Source organism: Balaenoptera borealis (assembly GCF_965194805.1).
Source record: "Balaenoptera borealis genome assembly, contig: HAP1_SCAFFOLD_1966, whole genome shotgun sequence".
Lineage (NCBI taxonomy): Eukaryota > Metazoa > Chordata > Mammalia > Artiodactyla > Balaenopteridae > Balaenoptera > Balaenoptera borealis.
In genome coordinates this window covers 21,744-43,952 of record NW_028122295.1, presented here as the reverse complement: position 1 = coordinate 43,952, position 22,209 = coordinate 21,744, and the positions used below count along the sequence as shown (strand labels likewise).

The following is a 22,209-nucleotide window of genomic DNA, read 5'->3' as shown; positions in this document are numbered from 1 at the left end:
GAATCTAAGGAGATTCAGAGAAAGAGGAGAAATGCACCTCATTTAATTGCTGGGAACATAATTAGATGAAATCAGTATTTCTTAGATGTCCTAGGTACATATCTCCAGATGGACAGACACACTTACACACTTAATTCCATGGGCTTCTGTATTTACTACTTAGAATAAGGTTCAGATTAGGAGATGGTCTGCTTGGTGGTAAATTCTACTGGGCTGAACTATCAAAAATCGATAATTGTTTTTGACCCATAAAAGGCAATTTCTTATGGTTCCACCTAATACATCACCATATTCTAAATTAATGGCTGTTTTTTAGAAGTTACTAATTGGACAAAAGCTCCAATACTGAATTAGACTAAAATTATTATTTGAAAGTATAAGAGAAAGAAAAGTACATGAAAACAGGTATTTATGACAGAACAATTTTTTTTCTTAATTAATTAAAGGCTTTAAACAAAAAAACATAATTCCACACACTGACATTGACTTGGTAGCATGGAAATACTTCAGCCTCGAGAGGCATGTTTGTTCCTGATGAATTTACATATAACAAATTCTCATGACGTTTGATTCCGAAATATATGTATGAATTGACTTGACATGATTATAAACATATGGGCAATTTAAACACTGGTATTAGTTTACATGAGTCAATTCAAGGTCAGTGACTGGAGAACTATATTAAAAAAAATCTGAGATAAAAAATTCTTTAGGAAGCAACCACGTACCTATGTATGGTTGAAGATCAAGGGTTAAAAATCCACTCTTGATGAATATCATTAAGCAAAGGATGTATAACATCCATCACACATCTGTTCCAAAAACAGCATGTTTCCAAAATTATACATGTCTTTACAAATAAACATTACAGCATTAATAACTATAGAGGAACCAAAAGAATGAGTTCCAAAATGTGCTAATTCTCACAAGGCAACCCTGAGCCACATGTTAAGGCATCCGTTTTAATCTTGGGGCTTTAAGAACATCTTCCTTGTTTTAATTGGTTTTATGTCTCCATTTTCATCTTCTTCATAATTGGCACGGTCTCTTTTTTTGGCAAACTTTTTCCCAATTGTCCCCACCAAGGTCTCATATCTGTTAAGATGATATACAGAACAAGTTTAGTTTCAAATAAAAAAGGTAGGAATCAGACTTGTCAAGAATATCAAACCAAATACGCAACAAAGAATAAGAAAAATCAAAACTTTGATGAAAAGAAACCATCTGATTTAAAATTTATGAACTTCTCTATGAACGATTAAATTCTTCACTGTTTTTTTTTTTTTGGTTTTGCATTATCCTAAATAAATTGAGATGTATATTTTAGAATATGTATTAGAAGCAGCACTAGAAATAAGCCCTCAATTTGCCAGCCTTTGACAGGTATAAATCCGCCCCAGGCCATGTTAGAAGATGACTAAGCCAAGATGACCTCCTGCTGGGGTATTCCCTTCAAAGGTATGGCAGACCAGTCACCGTGTGGAACGAGTGCACATGTGAGAGCCAGTGAATGCTGGGCTCAGATTATAAAGCTGGTCCAAGGTAACAGTTACCTTCTAGCCATTTCTTCATCTGACACATCGAGCTCCACTGTTTCCTCTTCAACTTCTTCTGCTTTGTTCTTAGCATTCATCTGAAGCATTAATTTCTGAAAAATACAACAATGGGGACTAGCAGGGCTGGAAAAAGCTTCTTAAACGAACTGGTGTCAAACGTATTTGAAGGGAGAGACACAGAAGCCACAGAATCTACACGACTAACCAAAATTTATAAGGGATTCTCTATAATACTTTATTCTACAATATGCTAATAGAAGCCAGCTCTGAATTAAAAAAAAAAATAAGACAAAGCTCCACTAGATTAGACTTGCTGTTAATGAGTTTAAATGTATTTTAGATCATAAATTTATTAGTTACTTGTATCTAAAGCAGGCACAGTGCTGACACACTCTAGTGATTGGGGGAAAGAAGAAGTAAACTTTCAGATACCCTTTGAACTTCCCAACTTTGGGCCAAATGGGAGAAACACTACAGTCAAGAGTAATTTTAAATGCAGTTTTTGGTGGTGGTTGGGGAAGGGGAGCAGCAAACTGCTGGAAGAACTGGAAGGCTGGCTCTGGTAGAACTGGGAGACCTTCCTCACCCCTGAACACGCGGGCGGATAACGCACTGACTGCCACATGATGTCCACGTGTCATGGGTCTCTCCTTCATTTCTTTTTCTCACGTTAACCTTTTCTTGATAGTTATCCTCTGACAGACTTAAAAAAAAAAAGTACACTACCTTCTTTATCACTAGAAACACATAGATATTAAAAAATGTGTTCTAAGTTTACCCTGCTTATAATAAAGTAAGTACTCTCAAGTTGGTATCATTCTTTTTATAACCAGGTACCTTGAACTTTTCTCACAATTTATGACAGCTCAGATCTGGAAGCCAAACAGTTCAAAACCTTTTCCCAGAGAGAATATATTCAGTGTTACAGAGTGCCAGTAATGAAAGTCATTTTCTAATAACTTCCCACATCAAATCTGGAGGGCCAGATCAACTCCTTTTCCCACTGTATCAGACATACTTTGGAGTCCTTGCCCGCCCAATACCCTAGTCTCTGGGTATCATCCATTCATAATCTTTGCTATCTTTTTTTCCCTTTTACCCCATTGTCCTCTTTGTCTTCCTAATCTAAAGCTTTAAGCAGGCCCAAACAAGGAAATATATTAAAAACGAACACTTTGTGTTGATTCTGTGTAAAGTAAAATTAACACCTTAATGATCATATCCCCTCAAAAAAGGAAAAAAAAGAAAATCAACCTACAATCTTTAAATAAACCCTGGCATTTAGTTTGGTTAACTGTGGTTCCTATAAGCATCCTGAGAGAACTGGTTTTCAACCAGGTTATGATTTTGCTTGCCAAGGGACCTCTGGCAATGTCTGGACACATTTTTGGGGCCCACAGCTGGGGTGTATATATGTATCTAGTGGATAGAGGGCAGAAGCTAGGGACGCTGCTCAACATCCTACAGTGCACAGGAAAGCCCCCACCATAAAGAATAACCTGGCCCCAAACGTCAAGAGTGCCAGGGCTAAGAAACCGTGGCTTCAAGTGACAGTTACAAAACGAAAGCTTTATACCACAAACCTCCATGTGGTTGGTCAAGTACCTGACAGGATGGCTTTCAATATATAAGCCAGAGTTCTAATAATTACTTGTTAAACGAAGGTTTGTGCTTCTCTACAAACCCGAGGCAGGAAAATTAAAATGAACATCTCAGTTATAAGCTGAATATTTCGTTTCCAGACAAACTTTCCAAAGATTCATTTAAAAATCTATTTACAAGCTTGGATTAAAACCTGTCCATTAAAAAGTCAAATTACTCAAATTTTAAGTAACATTTTTTCCACTAGAAAAGATACATTTATAGATGCCAGAAAATAATTTTTTGTAATAGCATCATATGAATAAAATCCTGACATTCCTGCAAAAGAACTGAGGTAAAATTCTAACACTTAACAGTGGCACTGTCCAGGACTGTACACTGCTATATTAAATTATCTACTCAATTCTATCATAAGACTAGACTGCAATGCCTATAATTTCTTTAAATAGCTATGGCAATATTTCAAGCTTGTTATTTTCTATATAATGAGGAGAAATGGTATCTGGTGGAGAAAAACCTAAACCCAATTATTAGCAGAAAGAATTCAATTGCAAAAATCTTAAATGTGAAGCAATTATATTTAATACCTCAACCTCAGGATTAAATCCTCTGAATGACATTCTTCCATAGAGAAGATCTTCACATAACAAGAAACTCTGCTCTTCTATTATGAAACTCCTAGACGAGAAAATAAACCTGTATTAATACCATGACTACTTATAACAAAGCACAGCAAATAAAAGTCAAGATTTCCAATGAAAAATAGATCTTATGGTTCTCAGCGGAATCAAGTAAAAATACAGTAATATTACTAACCTAGGATTAGAAACAAAAACTGATTAATTTGGTCAACAAAAGCATTAGGAGGCAAGAGCAGCAGGGCACCTGAGTTTTCCAAAAGTGAAGCAAAGGTTCCTTGACATTTATACCCCCCACCAAGTTTTTATTAAATCTGCAGAAATTAGTGTCCTAGGTGGCTTTAAAAGAGTGTTTTACTTGGAGCTCTTCGCTATAAATAACAACTGGCCCTGGATGACTTCAGCAGAGAAGTAATTTATTATAAGGATACTGGTATCTCACAGAATCAATGGGAGAGCTGGATGAGCAGAACTGGAGAATGGGCAGAAACAGGGTAGCTAGGTGGTTGACTCCAAACCACACTCATGCTACAAAACCACCCTGGTAAAAATGACACTGCTGCTGAGAGGGCATCCAGGAGGCACTGTTGCCCTGGAAATGTGATGCAAGTGTGAATGTTTCAGTCTCCAAAAGGGATTCTCCCGTGAGTCACCAGTTTATGACCCCAATTCCAGGTAAGCATATCCGACTACAGCCCGGCAATCAACCATAAAGCAAGCCAGGAAAGCAAATACTTAGCCTTTATGGCAGATTGTTCCTTGTCAAGCAATCTTGCCCTGCTTCTTGTCAAGATACGCTCATTCATTCACTCACTCCGCAAACACTTGTTAAACCAAACTGTGTGCCAGGTACTGTTCTAGAGCTGGGGAGACAGCCATTACTGAGAGGCTCTGCTCTCATGGAGGGTATATTCTAGAGGGGGGCCAGATAATAAATAACAGACTTATACAATGGATAAACATGAAGAAGGTTATTCCACTCCTGGCCACAATGGAGCAACTGGTACCAAACCAGGCCTCCGACTGTAACCAATGAATTTAGGCACATGTTCTCCTGAATTTTTTATTCAGCCTCTTCCATAAACTAGGGATTCCCTTTCAACTGGCCAATCTTGTTTCTTGTAAAGTACAGGTGATAAAACATCACCAATGTCCCCAGTAAATCATCTCCCTCAGGAAAGCACCATACATATGCATTTAAGCATTCACTTAAGTCAAGAGGTGGACCCAAAGGCCAGGAAAGGATTCATAGTAGGGCCACTGGCCCCTCAGAGGGTTTTCCCATGGGTTTCTATTGGCCCAAGAACTGTAACAATAATATAAAAAGGAGCATAAGTGCTTTGTTATCTACAGCATAGTTTCAATGATGAGCGACACTAATTCAGTTAGCAAATAAGGGAAATATTCATCTATTTTTGCAGATGAGAAACTACTGCTCAGAAAAAAATAAACAAACTTGCCTAAAGCCACAAATAATATGCACGGCAAAACAGGGCAAAAACTCACTGCTGAGAAACAATTCTCTATGGGTCGCTCTTATTTTAGCACACCTTGTGAGTGAGGCGCTAAATGCCCTTTTGTTCCGAAGTATCTTTTTAAGGATATATGCACAGTGAACAGCTTGGAAAGGCAGAGCTTTGCCTTCATTCTTCCTCTGGAGCAAAGCGCAGACTTGCTTAATGCCCAGTATAATAAAGATAATGCCTCCCTTGGAGCCAAGGGCAAGTCTGTCTGCAGTCTAGTATCAAAGACTCAGGTTTCCCTAAGCTCAGGACTTTGCTGTGATGCAAACCTACTGTGGGTGCCACATCCTCCTCCCTGGGATTAGGGGAAATGATGCCAATGTGATGCTCATGCTGCCTGCTGTACTGTGAGTAATAAAGTCCTCTGTCTCTGACTCAGGAATCTCGTACCTTCCACCAGTATCCATGAAACTGTGGCAGGCTAACTTGTCAGTTTGTTAAGTAGGGTCAATCTCAGACCTCACAGTTCTTGAAGTTCACCAGGCCACAATGCACAAGCACGAGAAGCACAGGAGGCAAAAATACTTTTTAAACAACATCTTATGGCAAAGGAGTAATTAAAATGGCTATACTCACATCCTCTCTACCAGGGCACATCCTTTGCAGAAAAACCATATAGCCACAACACAGCAAAATCTTGGATCTGGTAAATTCTATTCCTAGAAATTTACACCAAGTATTTTATGTCAGGTTCCCTGGAAACAGACTCTGAGACAGAGCTACGTGCAGAAGTTTTACTGGTGAGTGCTGCGTGGCAGATGCCCCTCTATGGAAACGAAGACCGCAAGGCTGGGCTGAGGGAGAAGCTAACTTGCAACGTGGCTATGCCAAGACCTCACCCCCTACCAGGAACTCTAGGAAGCCCTGCAGTTGTTCCAAGCTGAGACAAAGAAGCCAGATCCTCAGCCCCCTACATATCCTGGTCACTGGCTAGGGGTGTCCTATAAGGGGAGGTATGAACACTGAACGGCCCTCACAGTCACTGACTTATAGCCCAGTGCAGCTGAATGGCAACCTCTAGACTCCCAGAGCATATACACCATGGACTCTCCAGTGTCACAGATAGCAGTAACCCTCTGGTATAACTCAGATGACAATACCAAGTAAAGATTCACAGACACAAATGAGCAAAAAGAGTGGGTGAATTTCATAATATTCAAGTATAAGGAAACACATATACTGCTAATATTTCTTGTGCTTTATGCCGGGTACTGTGGTCACTGCTTCACATACATTATCTCATTTACTTCTCATAATGTAAGTGACAGATACTGTTATCACACCCAATATACAAATGACAGAAGACAGGTTCAATAACTTGTCCAAGATCCCAAGTAAGCAAGTAGCATAGGTGGGCAGCAAACCCAGGTCTGCCTGTCTCCAGAGCCCATGCACTTAATTAACCAATCCATTCTACTGTCTCCTTATTTGGGGTGTTAAAACACACACACCCCAGGGACATACCATCCATTGACCCCTCCAGATCTACTCCCCACTCTCCCCACCCCCCCACCATCAATGCCTTGGGAGGCTGATCTGAATGTAATACATGGAAGGGCTCCTTTGCTGTCTGGAACGGCTGGCTCCCTTCCTATGGGATTACTTGGGCTGGCCATGCCCTCAAGTAAAGGTAGCAGCTCTTGTAAGATGCTCTCTCCACACAGCCTGCCTTTAGATTCAGTAACCATTCCCTCCCCTTGATCCTCCAGGCCTGGAGTGGAAATTATTTCTACTATACAAGCCACCAAGGTGCTGCACTGTCCACAGCGGCTTCCCTACACCTGCTCACACTTTGGTGGTCTCTGTTATACGCTCCTCAAATTACCCAATTTGACAGTGTCATCTCTTCCTGCCAACATCCTAAACTGATAATTCGTTCCTATACATAAATAGGACACTGAATGAGGGCAAAAGGTTATTATTTACTGCTATGGCCTGAATGTTTGTGTCCCCCCCACCCCCAAATTCGTATGTTAAAATCCTAACCCTCAAAGATGATGGTACTAGGAGGTGAGGCCTTTGGAAAGTGCATAAGTCATGAGTGTGGGGTTTCATGAAGGGGTTTAGGGCCTTAGGAAAGAGACCCCACAGAGATCCCTAGCCACTTCCACCAGGTGAGGACACAGCAAGAAGGCGCTGGCTATGAACCAGGAAGAGGGCCATCATCAAAACATGACCATGCTGATATCTTGATCTTAAAATTCCAGCCTCCAGAACTGTGAGAAATAAATTTCTGTTGTTCATGAGCTTCCCAGTCTGTGGTATTTTGTTATAGTACCTGAACAGACTGAGACACCTACCTCCCTAGGAAAGGAATCTAGAGGTCATTTTTCTGGGACTAATATGCTGTGTTGGGGGAAAAAAAAACAATACTGAAAACAGGATACAAACTGTCTTGCTTTTCAATAAAAGTAAGTAACAAAACATGTGGCAAAACTTTGAGCAAGTTTAGCCAAGGCATAAAATTAAATTATAGCTCCTTACCAGTAATGGTCCCTTCCTACCAACCCCTGCTCCCAAATCCATACCATCTTCAGCATCATCTTCTCCTTCCTCACTAACATCTTGCTTCCTCTGAGAAGCAAGAGAAAAGCAAGTTGAGAAGCAAGCAGAGAAAACAAAGTACCTTCCTTCCATCCCTCCTGGTGGGACGTACTTTCTACCTTTAGAGAAGGATGTCTAACCTTCCAGAAAAGATTCAGAAAAAGTCTGCCAAATGAACCATGAAAAACAATGTGTTAAAAAGAAAAAAATAAATTATAAGGTATGGAAAGGAAAGACATAAATGGGCCTGGAGACAATCAGCAGCATCTTCAGTCATTTGACAAAATTTAAATAAAACTGCCATACCACAGAGGTTACCAAGGTAAGAAAAGCATCAAGGAGAAATGATAAATAGCTTCCAGAAGAATTCAGAAGAATTAATTGATGATGTGACCCGTCACTCCTTCATTCAAAATTTATCATGCATCAACCAAGCTTAGAGGTGGAAGAGAAATGATCTAGTGTGTTATCCAGCTTCAGTAACGACTAGCTGGTGACCCTGGCCTAGTTACCCTCCCTTAAGCTTCAGTTTCATCAACTATAAAATGGATGGAATGATAGTAGCCAGCTCTCAAGTTTGCTATGAGGATTAAATAATTAAGAGATGTAAAGTGCTTAGCCCAGTTCCTAGAACACACTATAGACTCAATTCATCTTAGCTAAGATGACTGGTATTAATAGCAAAAATTTTAAAAAAAGAAAATAAACAAAACATTCTTGACCTGCCTTTACAAAGCTCAGCCTAATGGAGAACTCTGTTACTGAAACAAAACTGGAGAGGCTTGAAGAACACATCTAATGTTCAGAACTTAATATGATACAGAGCACGTTACTGATTCTCATAAAAGGTCTCCAGTTATTACCAGAGACATACAGGCTGGATTCCTTTATTCAATGTAAAAAAAAGAACGATGTTTGTTATAAATGACGGCCGAGGACCAATAAAAATGTATAAATCAAACTAGAACTCTTATAGACTTAAGAATTAAAAAAAAATTTGCAAGGCTAGTTCAAGAAACTGAATAGATACTATTTCATGGGTTTTATGTCATGCAATGATCAATCGCATTTAAAGGGATTTCCCTTTGAATGTCCAAAGTGTCATAAAAAACCTACTCTTTCTCTTTAAGCTCGGGCAAATCCAAGTACCAGTGCTCTTCACTAATGATTTTCTTTTCTTCCTCTTCTAGTTGTTTCTTGGTTTCTGAGTCCAGTCCCCTTTGCATGAACTGTCAAAACGAAACAAAATCAGTGTCAGCAACTATTTTTCCCAACTTCCAGTTGAGGAAAACTCAACCTGCCCTCCCTCATTTCTCTGGGAATCCCGTCTCGTGGGTGGGGGTGGGGTGACCAAGCAGCTTAGCCCTGCCCTTGATGACATCACTTCAGGAGGGAGCCTGCGAGAGCACAGAAAAAGCAACATGTGTACTTCCTTTAGAAGACTTTAAAAGAGCTTTACCACATTTTAGTTTTTCTGATTTAATGAAACAGGCAAAAAACCCCAACTGTATTCAGTAAGTATCACGTTAAATATTTCAGTTTTACATAATAGCCAGTGAGCAAGGGCTAAGACAAAAGACTGATCCACAGAGCAGGACAGGCAGCTTGAGACAGAAAGTGAGGGGGGCACAAAGGAGAGGATGCTCAGTACTATCTGAATGTCTCTCTGACCTGGGAAGCCCATCGGCCTTCGCACCTGCTGACCTGGATTCGTAATGCCCTTCTCAAGTCCTTCCACCTGGCCAACTTCTAGCCTTCTGACATAGGTAAAGCTACTCCAACTCTGTAAAATTGTCCCTGACAGCTGCAGGCGAAATCAGCATCTCTTTCCTAGAAGCTTCCCATGGCAGCTTCAACTAGTCTCAGGACATTTTAATTTCTTGAGTATCTGTTTTTTCTGAAGACCTTCAGGGCAGGGACTGTGTTTGGATCATCTCCGTCAGTACCAGCACGACGAATGATGCATTGTAAGGGCTCTGTGAACACAGATGGCAGCAAAGCTGTATCTGTAACCCCGCTGCTCTTCACTTACATCTATCCTCTGAAACGCTCAACTCTATGGCTGCCCTTTACTCTAAAATCTGCAGAAACTCAACTCAAAACAGGCCAGTCCTGCTGTTAGTCTCTTCCTAGCACAAACAATAGCTATATTTCCTCAGGAGACAGATGAACAAACCAAGAAGTTAACTGCAGCAAAATGATAAAGTATCAATACGGGAAAAAATAAATTCAGAAAACATCCAGGAGCATCCCAGAAGTTAGGTCTAGGGTTCCACTGGTTTCCATTAATCCCCATTTATTTCCCTTATCCAGGCTCCATATTACTTTCCCCTCTACTCCAGCACTTCCAAAAACACAAGCATTTTTAGGCATAAGGGCTTTACCAATGGCTACAAAAAGAAATGAAAAAACTTGAAAAATGTTCACAAATAAAATACAGTGATAACATCAAGTTCTGATGATGATGTAGAGAAACTGGATCACTCCTACACTGCTGGAGGGAAAGTAAAATGGTATAACCTCTGTGGAAAATAGCTTGACAATTTCTTACACAAGTAAACATACACTTACCATAGAACCCAGCAACTGTCCTCTTGGGCATTTATCCCAGAGAATGAAAACTTACATTCACTCAAAAAGTTATACAAGAATATTCACAGCAGCTCTATATGCAATAGTCCCAAACTGGAAAGAACCAAAATACTCTTCAAGAGGTGAATGGTTAAGTATATGGTACGTCCATAGCATAGAATATTACTCACCAATAAAAAGGAACTACTGATTGACTCAATAACCTAGAAGGATCTCAAGTGAATTACGCTGAGTGAAAAAAGTCAATCTCAAAAGGTTACACATTGTAATGATTACATTTCTACAACATCTTTGAAGTAACACAATTATAGGAATGGGAACAGATCCGTGGTTGTCAGAGGTTAGGCATGATAGAAGGGAGTGGGCGTGGCTACAAAGGGGTCGGTCAAGGGAACTTGGTGGTGACGGAACAATTCTGTATCCTGAATGTGGTAATGGTTACATGAATCTACACATGATAAACACTCTCACATACACCTGCCCCCACACACGAAGGAGTGCAGGTAAAACAGTGAAATCTGAGCAGGCTCTGTGGATTGTACCACTGTCCATTTCCTGGCTTTGCACTGTACTCTAGCAATATAAGACAGGGAGGTAAAGTGGGCACGGCATCTCTCTACATCTTTTGCAACTTCTTGTGAATCTATCATTATTTTAAATAAACATAAAAGAAATGTTTGCAATCTATCTGAAGTGTTTTGTGGTCCTCATCCTTTCACCTCTGTGTCTATAGCCTCACCACAGGAAAGAAGAACTGGCAATTTCTGTAATGCATACCCTGTACTTCCCACTCCTTCTGCCTCTGCTACTCAACATCATGCTTCAATTTTCTGCCTGGCAAAATATTCCTCTGGGAAGGCCCAGAGCATGTGTCCTTTGGGCCTTCCCTGACTTTTTTGGCCAAGCTCTTCTCAGGTCTGTTCCCATAAAAGAATACCTTTCCCTACTTCTAAGACAGCCTTATGAACACTGGCTCATTATGCTTTTTCTGCGCCTCCCAAAAGACTAAGATTAGGAAGAGTAGACCATGTCTTTTGTTCATCTTGTATTACTGGTACTCAGGCATAACTTGGTACCTGAGAAGAACTCAATAAATTTTCTCTGAACGTGAGTCTAGACTTGTCTTATTTTTCCAGACTCCCTTTCTTGGATGGTTCTCTTTAAACCTAGATGCCTCATTTCATCACTTATACTCTTGGTGGCGAAACTCACCAATCCTGCCCAACTGCCCTTTTACCTCCTAATTTTAGTCAGGTAGATATTATTTATGGTATACAAAATACACAAACACACACACACACACATTCTGTACACATGGAAAGGACAGATCATCCTGTGAATATGAATCAAGCAACTCCCCAATTCTCCTGACTCTACAGCATCTAAGAACATACTCTAAAGATAGTGATTTAACTTTACTCACAACTGACGGCCTAGGGCAGGTCTCACAAACTAGTACAGTCCTTAGGCTGGATGTATATTGTTGTGAATAAAGCTTTACTAGAACAAGGTCATATTCATTTGGTTCTGAGCCACAATGGAAGAGCTGAGTAGTTGTAACAGTGGCCGTTTGGCCCACAAGACTAAAGTCTCTTTACAGAAAAAATTCACTAATTTCTGTCTTAAGAGTCCAAAAGAGCTAAAATCACAAGTAAGTACCCGCTCTACAACCATTCCATCATACTGACAGACCTTCCACCTACCTCCTTTACTTTCTACTTCTGGTCAGGATCACCCTCCAGCCCCCAGTAGCTGACCAAGACAGAGGAAGTCGAGTACACTAGAAAACAAATGAGTCAATATTAAATCCTCAGCCCTCTCATTCTTACTCTACAGTTAGCTCTGGCTGAACAGCTACGCTAGATAAGGAGACCTAATGCAGCTGCTCCATTGCTTCTCAAAGGATACCCCACTCTATCTGTATATATTGTGTCTCCTGCTATCCTGCCAGTAAGTTCTTTCTCATCAATGGCTGAAGTTGCTAACCCACATAGAGAACCTGGGTAATTTTTTTCTCTTTCCTTTGCTTCCAATGTCCAGTTGTGTCTTCCCCAATCACTCAAGTAGGGGTGGATAATTTTTTTTAAGTTAACTTCTTCCTTCCTAATTCCAGAGTCAGATAGTTGGTCTGAGCCCTAATTACCCAGCACATCTTCACTTGACTTATTCCAAGAGCTAAAACAACTGCTAAAATCTTTTCAGTGTCTGCTTTGCCAATCCACTTCTCTGAAGCTTACATGATGTTACAAACCATAAGCAAAAACAAAAACTCTGTTCAGTAAAGATTCAAATTTTGCTAATATGCTTGAAAGAAGTACTTTAGAAATGATAAATAATGCTATGATTTACCCTGCACCCTCACTCTCCCTATTCATCCCGAGTTACACCCTAGCTCAACTCCACTCATGTCTTGCACATGCAACGTTTACTCTCCAGTCTTTCAAAACATTATTCATGCCTTGCTTCCTTTCACTGGAAATTCCATTATTCTGTAAACATGACAGCTAACAGTCTGCATCTATGAGCGGTGTTCAGCGACAAGCAGTACAGATAGTAATTAAGAGCAAGGGCTTTGAAGCCAGACTGACTGAGTTTAAGTCCTGCCAATACTCTTTATTAGCCGTGTAACTTTGGGCAAGTTACCTACTTCTTGTTTCAGGTGCCTCAGCTGTAAGAGAGGGATAATAATCGTGCCCACCTCAAAAGGTTATTACGTGGATTTCACACGTTATAATATGCAAAGCACTGAATGTCTACCACATAGCATGTTTGCCACTACTATTAAGTTTTAAGGTTTGGGTCTTTCTCTTGTTTTAATTCCTGTATTAATTTCATACACCCTTGTCTTCCCCCACACAACTCCGAAATTATTTGGTTAAACTGATTCAATTTCAAATCTGAAAATCACTTTTCTTTCAAGTTGGGTGACATAATTCACTTTCACCTCAACTCTTAAAATTCTCTCCATTCCCACCATCACCTGAAACCCCTCACCCAGATCATCAGTTCTAGCTGGTCGTTTAGGACTGCAGTTTGGTCCCTTGTCGGGTCTTTCTTTCACCAATGTATTCTCCACTGGACAGTTAAAGTAACGGTGAAAAGTAAAAAGCACAGCTAATGATACTTTCCCCGGTGCTCAACTGCTTCCCAATGCTCACAAGATAAAGAAAAAAATCCTTAACCTGGCCTAAAAGTCCTTGCATCTTGTGATTACTGTCTCCTTTTCCAGGCCCATTTCTTGCTACTTGCTTTCCAGACATACTGAATGACCTCTAGTTCTTGGAAATAACGGATTTGGGGGGTTTTACCTCTCAGGGTTCTGAACTCGCTTTCCCCACAGTCTATGCCGCTATGCACCCAACCCTCCCTCCTACCCTCCAGTCTCTACTAGACGCCACTTTCCTCAGAAGCCCAAGTTCCAGGGGCTTCCGGCGACTCTAGCATCACTGCACTTAGTACACTGCATTCTAATTGCCTGCTTAGGCGTCTCTCCTATCCGGCCGCGGGCTTTAAAAGAGAATCCGACGGATTTCTAATCCGGTTCCCAGTGCCTAACGCAGAGCAGGCGCTAAGTGAATGAATGACCGCGAGAGCTGGAGGTCCTCCGGGGCCTCTCGAATGCCCCCATACGCCCGCCGCCTCGGCTCTAACCACGTCTGGAAGACCGGGTACTCCCGCCGCCCGACCCGCATCCCTCGCGTCCCCGCACCTTCATGCGCAGCAGGTTCTTGGACAACTTACTTTTGCGCTCGGCCGCCATACTGATCACCCCAGCCGCCGCGCTCCGCCACTAGGTCCGCCGCGCCTGCGCAGTGCTGCGTGCGCGTCGGCGCCTTTTACGTACATCACGTCGCCCCGCCCCGTGGCTCCGCCCCCGTGTCTCACGCTTCAGCTTGGCCCGCGCTTTTCGCGCGTAGCCTCCGGGAGCGCTCGCCTAGTGAAGAAGCTCAGGGGAGAGGCGCGGCCGCCAAAGCAGGAGTGAGAGTGACTTGACGCCGGGAGGGAGACCCCAAAGAGGCCTCAGCCGCAGAAGGCCGGAGTCCTGGCCGCTGTCGGCCTTCCCCGAGGGCTTCGACCGGGCCCCTCAGGCCGCGCACCGGCTGAGCGCCGCCCGCCTCACGGACCCCGTCCTGCCTCGCCGACCCAGTCGCCCTGGTGAGACCTTTGAGATAGTTGCCACACCAGCCGTCGCCCCCCCACCCCCCGACCGTTTCTTTCACGTGTTTCTGACGTGGCTGGCGGGCTTTTTATGTTCTGCATCACTTTACGTGTCATAAGTTCATTTTATATTCTCGATAACCCTATGGGGCGGTCATTATCCCCTTGTTACAGTTGAGTAAACTGAGGTACAGGCAGGTTCCAGAACTTAGCCCAAAGCCAGAGGGAGGGAGGGAGGTGGGGGATGCACCCAGGCGGCCTGGCCGCAGAATGGCCCTTACAAACAGTGTTAAATCCACCTGTTAAGTGGTGTGTGCGTCTCTGAACCTAAATGATCTGTGAACGAGGAAGAATAGGAAGAGGTAGATGTCAAAGACATACGAGCATGAGAACATGACCTTGTTTTAATCCGAGGAATTAAAAGAACGTTGCCAAGATGATACTTTTAATGCTCCGTGTACCACCGAAAGACAGTTGTCACACCGTTCACAGCTGCCACACTTTGGAAAACACCCAACCTAATAGCTTTTCAGCTGATAGCGTGCACTGTATGCCGAATTCTTATGCTGGGTATCCCACGTGTATTATTTTATTTAATCCTCATAAGAACTCTGAAGAAGGTATTTGTTTGGGAACCTGAGGCCCAGAGAGGTTAAGGGACTTACCAGAGTTTACACAGCTAGTAAGTGTTAGAGCTGAGGTTGACCAGAGAGCTGACACATGAATAAAACATGGCCATGCCCTGGCAGGTTTTCTCAGAAAGTCATGATAATGTGGTAAGTGGTTATAGAAACTTACTCATTCGCATGTGCATGTGAAACGCTGGGCTAATCTCTGAGCTACACTAGCGCGTAAAAACACATGACCTCCCTTTCCTGGAGCTGACATTCTGGTGAGTGCCATGGCAGAAAGAAAATGATGATGTGATAGAGTGACTTTTAGGGTTACATTAGATAAGGTGATCTGGGATGGCTCTTGTCAGATGATATTGCCAAGGCTTGAAAGCTGAGAAAAACCTGTTGGATGAAGGGTTGGAGGTAGAGTGTACTAAGAAGAGGGAATAGCAACGGTAAAGGTCCTGAAATGAGAACGAGATGAGTTGTCATAGAGTTTACCAAGTGGGAACAACAGAGGTGATCCCATGTTATGGGTTGAATTGTGTCCCTCCAAAATTCATCAGAATTTTGTTTCAGAATGTGGCTGTATTTGGAAACAGGACCTGTAAAGAGGTGATTAAGTTAAAGTGAGGCCCTTAGAGTGGGTCCCAATCTAATCTGACTGGTGTCCTTATAAGAAGAAATTTGAACACACAGGGAGATACCAGGAATGCACATGCACAGGGGAAAGACACAGTGAGAAGGTGGACATTTGAAAGCCAAGGAGAGAGGCCTCAGAAGAAACCAAACCTGCCTGTGTCTTCATCTTGAACTTCCAGCCTCCAGAACTGTGAGAAAATAAAGTTTTGTGGTTTAAGCCACCTGGTCATACTGTTTTGTTATGGGAGCCCTAGCAAACTAATATGACACAAAATTAGGTATTGATTACAATTATAATAAGAGCCCTACATGAAAAGTATGGGGCTCATGAGAGGGTATAGCAAGGGCACCTAAACCATTCTGGCCTGGAAGAGGGAAGGACTCTTAAAAGTGGGACATTTAAGTTGAGATCTGAAAGGGGAGGAGTTAGCCTGGGGAAAGGCCTTCCAATCATTTAGTTTTGTGCCTCTGTAACTCCGATATATCCACAGAAAACTTTTCATCTTGCAAAACTGAAACTCTACCCATTGAACAATAACTTCTCATTCCCTCCTCCCCTGGTAACCACTATACCACTTCCTGCCTCTGTGAATTTGACTTTTCAGGATTTTGAAAGAGGTTCTGTGGAGCAAAGGTGAAGAAGTGATCCATTCTGTAGTCTGCATCTGGGAAACAGAGCTGACTATGAATATGATCTTGAAGGATAGGCACATGTCTTATCAGCTTAAGAGGAAAACAATTCTTGACAGAAGTAAGAGCATATGTACACCAGCTAAGGATGCTGGAAGCTCCAGACCTTCCCTCTGGACCTCTGTTGTTACCAGTCTGCTTGCACACTGGATTCTGATTCCTTTTCCTGAAACATTGGCCTCATCATGGCCACTGACCTACTCCACAATTTACAATGACTGTCATTGTCTGAGGGATGAAGGTCAAATTCTTCAAACTTCAAACTTCTACATTTTTATTTGACATAGAAAATACTTATAATTAAAGCTAATCCCCAAAGTCTCTTTCTAGCCATCAAAATGTAATAAATGAGAAGTGATTTAAAAGTAATAATGTAATTTTAACTTTGAATTAAACTCCCAGACAGGGAAGATAACTCCTTGATCTCTCTATGCTATTGAATTGTAGAATACAGAGGATTGGTTTCACACTCAATAATGTGTTAACCTGTTTTAGTTACCCAGCCAAGCAAACATCATTTTGGGGGAAGAGATATTTTCATAGGTCTTCACACAATTCTGAATCCTTCATAATGGAATTTGTTGGAAGTGTGAAAACCTCCAATTCCTTCCAGTTACTAAATCCATCAAGAACACATCCCCTGAGTCTCTTCAATCTTGGAGCTGATCATGTCTAAGGCTGTGCAGCCCAGTACAGTAAGCCTAGTCATATGTTGCTACTGAGCACTTGAAAGGTGGCTAATGTGACTGAGTAACAGAATATTTAAATTTAGTAAATTTAAAAACTATAGCAGTGTAAAATATTTTCCTGTTATACACATTTCATTGTTTTGGAAGGACTGCATTTCACTTTAGCCTTGCAAATTTATTGCCTGCATTGAGATGGGCTGTAAGTGTAAAATATATACCACATTTCAAAGACTTGAAGAAAGTAAAATATTTATATTTTTTATATTGACTACATGTTGAAATACTGAGTTTGGATGTATTGGTCTAAATAAAACCTAGCATTACAATTAATTTCATGTTTCTTTTTTTAATGAGGCTGCTAGAAAATTTAAAATGATATATATATCTTGCATTTCTTTTTCTTCTCTTTCTCCTCCCTCCCTCCCTCCCGTCCCCCCTCCCTTTCCCCTTTCTTCTTTCTTTTTCTCTTTTTCTGTTAGCTTTTGTTCTTTTGTTCTTTGCAAGTACCAGAAATTGACAATGGCTTATTACATAAAATGGGGATTTATTAGAAGGACATTTCTAGTAGTTCATAATAAGGTTTGAGAACAAGGACAAGTTAAAAGCACAGAAACCAGGGCAGCCCAGGTATCTAGGAAGCAGGAACTAACTTAGTGCCACTGCAGGAATGGTGAGCATCAGGTGATTGCTCTTAGGACACTCAGTTTTTCAAAGTCAAGGAGAGAATCTCATTGAGTCTTAACTAAGAGAGGGCAGGACCTGATTTATAGTCCCTTTAGGACTATACAAAATGGGGGAGGGTAATTCTTTAAAGAGAAATTGGGTGCTATAACCAAAGAAGAGAGAATCATTTTACAAGCCAAAACAGCAAAGCCAAGGTTAAGTATCTATTTAAGGCAGGAAAGAGGAGAGTTCTGTTGACACAGCCATGGAGGACAAATAAGGAGCATCAGTTGGGAAACTGACATACAATATCAGATCTCCCTTTCTCACAAAATGTGTTCCCTCTTACTACTAAATCTTACTACTTTATGACTAACAGTCATAGACTCCTATTTTTTTCTGCCTTCTGCCTTTTTCATTCTTTAACAAATATTTTTAAGCACCTCTTATGTTCCTGGCCCTTTGGTAGGTGGTGGGGAAAATACCCCTTCCCTGATGGTATGCCACAGACAAGGATACAGGTCTTAAATGCTGTCAGGGATAAGACTTATGGCAGGAAACCTAATCTGGATTTGAGGAGCTTGGAGAGCTTTCCTTGGGGAAGTGACACCTAAGCTGAGACCACAAGATGAATTAAGTCTATACCAGACAAAAAAGGGAAAGGGGCAGGAGTAATGAAGGAGAATTTAATTCAGATGGATGACCTCCCTTTCCTGGAGCTGACATTCTGGTGAGTGCCATGGCAGAAAGAAAATGATGATGTGATAGAGTGAGTTTTAGGGTTACATTAGATAAGGTGATCTGGGATGGCTCTTGTCAGATGATATTGCCAAGGCTTGAAAGCTGAGAAAAACCTGTTGGATGAAGGGTTGGAGGTAGAGTGTACTAAGAAGAGGGAATAGCAACTGTAAAGGTCCTGAGATTTTGATTCGGGTTGCATTGAATCTATAGATCAAGTTGGGAAGAACTGCCATATTGACAACATTGAGTCTTCCTATCCATGAACATGGACTATCTCTCCATTTATTTAGTTCTTTGATTTTGTAAGAGTTTTGTAGTTCCCTCATATAGATCTTCTACATGTTTTGTTAGATTTATACCTAAGTATTTCACTTTTGGGGAATGCTAATAAAAATGGTATTGCTGGAGATTAATGTGAATTAAAAGAGATAAGGCTAGAGTGCTAGCAAAGGTAAGATCACAGGGTGCATTTTATGCTCTGTTAAATGGCACAAACTTTATCCTACGGAACTTGGGAACCACTGATTACATATATTTAAAATTTAAATGGAATAAGAAGACCTCAGAAAAGAAAAAGAAAACATTTCAAGTATGAAGAGAAATAAGAGTTTAGTTACATAGCAGTCATGAGCAGGGCGTTTCAATAATAATTAATAGAAAAAACATTTTAAGTTTCTGTGTATCCATTTTTAGTTTTATTTTTCTTGTGTACGTGCATTTTCTAATATGCATTTTGGAATGTACACTGATTACGTATTTAAAATTGATAGCTTTTATCAAAAAATGTAAAAGAAGATCTTTGCAAATAAATAATAGTTACTTAAATATAAAGGGCGAAGTGTAGTGATTTCTTTTAGTCCATTTTTATTTACTTGGAATTCAAAAATGGCCTGACATACCCTAAGTGAATGACTTATCTGCCTAATATTGGTAGATCTCCAAAAATTATATTAGTTCTCTGGGAACTTCATAACTATTTGGCAGTCTATTTAACTTTACATATCAAATACATTCTTAAGATAAATTTATCTTAAAGATACATTTCTCCATAGAAATAATTTAGGGAATGAAAATTTCATGTAACTGCCAATTATAAAGGAACACCAGAGTATAAGGATTTTTAAGATGACCTTGACTAAGCTTTTAGCTTTCCTATTTTCAACTGCTATCTTATAATATTTGGAGTATGCACCCCAAATTTTGTATTCCTTCATTGGTAAAACTTTAAGAACCGGTTTTGACTAGTCAGGTCCCAATAGATATGAACTGTTATAAGCATCAATGTTAGAAATATAGTCAATTAAGAACTGGGATTAAAACTAACTAAAAAGCTGTAGTGATGCAAATTTCCCAATGACTGATTCATACTTCATTCCACAAAAGCAGAATAAAAATTTAAAGACAGGAATAAAGTAGTTGTTCAGCTACCAGATCACATCAGCATTTTGATTATTCAGGGAGAACTTTTACTTGACTGCAAATTGGTCTTCTTTACTTCCGAAGTATGATCAATCACTATCACATATAATATCTACATGTTTAATCCTTGACATCTGCATTTTGTATTTGAGCTGTGTATGCCTGTGAGTGTGTGTGTGTCTAAGGACGGACTTTGGCACATTAATTTAGCTAGTTGAAAACTTTATTCATTTCTATTTCTATTGTACTAACAGACAAATTGGTTGCAGCTGGTCACAATTGCTTTTGAAAAGGATTCAATAACATACTGTTTCAAATACAAATGTATATAGTTGAGCAATGATTAAACAACTGTACCACTCTATCCATTCATAAAGTATTTACTGTGAGCATCAAGCAAAGAGAAATACGCATATACTAAAATTCTGAGTTTTATCTATACTGTTTATTAGATAGGTAGGTAAATTTGTGTGGCATCTGTAAATGAATGAATGTCAATACTTTTTCAAAACTTCATGCTGATAATGTATATATAACTTTGGTAAAAAAATATATATATAACCTTTCCTATTTTCATTGAAACTGAAACTCTCAAAACCCCCCCAAAACCCCACAGGCTTATTTGGCAGAAGTTGACAAGCTGAATCTACAATTTTTCTCAAAGGGTGAAGAAACTAGGATAGATAGAACAATTTTGAAAAAGAAGAAAGTTTAAGAACTCACACTAGTTTATTTCAATGTCACTATAAAGCTACTAATCAAGATAGGTTAATATTGGTGAAGCATAGATATGTAAATCAGTGGAACAAAATATAAATTTCAGGAGTACTCCCAACAATGATGAATTGACTTTTTCTAATTAATAAACTTTACTTTTGGAACAGTTTAGATTTATAGAAAAAGTAACCAGATAGTACAGAGAATTCTGATATGCTCTCCACCTTCCCCACGCCACATAGTTTTCCCTATCATTAATATCTTGTAATAGTATGGTACATTTGTTATAACTGAAGAACCAATAATGATACATTAGTATTAACTAAAGTTCATGATTTGCATAAATGCTCACTCTAAAGTCTTGCTATGAGGTTGGTGTTATCCTAAAAACAAAAGCAGAGAAAAACAATAGATGTAACAAAACTACAATTACAGACCAATATCCCTTAGGAATATAGACACACAAAAATAACAAAATTGAAAAAACCAATAAACAAAAACAAAAAATTTCATCAAAATACTACCAAAACAGATCCAGCAATGTATAAATGAATTGAACACCATGACCAAAAGAGCTTCAAGTATATAAAAGTTTCAAGATTGGTTCAACCTAAGAAAATTGATCAATGTAATATACCATATTAATAGAATGAAGGAAAAAAACAACAAATGATCATCTCAATTTGATGGAAATAGAAAGTATTTGACAAAATCCAACACATTTTCATGATAAACTAAAACTAAAGCCAGGAATAGAAGGGAACTTTTCAACCTGACAAAAACATTTATGAAAAATCCATAGCTAACATCATATTTAATGATGAAAGACTTAAGGATTTCCTCCTAACATCAAGAACAAGACAAGTATGCCCATTCTTACCACTTCTACTCAACATTGTACTGAAGGCTCTAGCCAGGGAAATTAGCCAGAAAAAAAAGAAATAAACGGCACCTGATAGGACAGAAGAAATTAAAACACTCTATTCAAAGATGGCGTGAGCTTGTATATAGTAAATCCTAAGTAATCCACGGGAAAAAACTATTTGATAAAAGAATTCAACAAGGCTGCAGGATACAAGATCAAGATACAAAAATCAACTGTATTTCTTACATTGGCAATAAACAATCAAAATTGAAATTAAGAAAACAGTTCCATTTACAATAGAATCAAAAACAATAAAAGCCTCAGAAATAAATTTAATAAAAGAAATCCAAGGTTTATACATTGAAAACTATAAAACATTGTTCAAAGAAACTAAAGAAGACCTAAGTCAATGGAAAAACATCCTGTATTCATGGACCTGAAGACTTAGTTTTGTTAAGATGTCAATAATCCCCAAATTTATCTACAGATTCAACACAATCCATATCAAAATCCAAGCTTCCTTTTTTGCTGAAATTGACAAACTGTTCCTAAAATT

The 22,209-nt window shown here is 39.8% G+C and overlaps 1 protein-coding gene and 1 long non-coding RNA gene across 4 annotated transcripts in view; one reads left to right on the top strand and one right to left on the bottom strand.

Moving 5' to 3' along the window:
* Nucleotides 1–346: 346 nt before the first annotated feature.
* On the bottom strand, nucleotides 347–14,279 carry LOC309622268 (M-phase phosphoprotein 6-like). 3 transcript variants are annotated; one of them, XM_082409386.1, is made up of 6 exons: nucleotides 14,165–14,279; nucleotides 8,980–9,092; nucleotides 7,804–7,893; nucleotides 3,746–3,836; nucleotides 1,554–1,648; nucleotides 347–1,095 (listed from the first exon to the last, which is right to left on the bottom strand). In XM_082409386.1, exons 1-6 carry the CDS (start codon nucleotides 14,213–14,215, stop codon nucleotides 963–965), a joined length of 573 nt encoding a protein of 190 aa, XP_082265512.1. In that variant the 5' UTR covers nucleotides 14,216–14,279; the 3' UTR covers nucleotides 347–962. The 3 variants fall into 3 exon arrangements, with proteins under 3 accessions (XP_082265512.1, XP_082265514.1, XP_082265513.1); XM_082409388.1 differs by lacking the exon at nucleotides 7,804–7,893 and adding an exon at nucleotides 12,159–12,235 and having other exon boundaries at nucleotides 14,165–14,254; XM_082409387.1 differs by lacking the exon at nucleotides 7,804–7,893.
* A 111-nt stretch (nucleotides 14,280–14,390) lies between these two features.
* LOC309622266 overlaps nucleotides 14,391–22,209 on the top strand; it is a 29,552-nt gene continuing 21,733 nt past the window's right edge. Inside the window, exon 1 of the long non-coding RNA XR_014240653.1 lies at nucleotides 14,391–14,610. This is a non-coding gene — a long non-coding RNA (uncharacterized lncRNA). The remainder of the gene's footprint in view (nucleotides 14,611–22,209) is intronic.

Excerpts from the sequence above, each read along its gene's own strand:
- LOC309622268 (XM_082409386.1), bottom strand. The coding sequence starts at position 14,215 with ATGGCGGCCGAGCGCAAAAGTAAGTTGTCCAAGAACCTGCTGCGCATG. Across the intron at positions 3,837-7,803 it reads GTAGGAAGGGACCATTACTG|GAGTTTCATAATAGAAGAGC; the intron begins GTAAGGAGCTAT and ends TTTCTCGTCTAG. Across the intron at positions 1,096-1,553 it reads GATGAAGAAATGGCTAGAAG|ATATGAGACCTTGGTGGGGA; the intron begins GTAACTGTTACC and ends TCATCTTAACAG.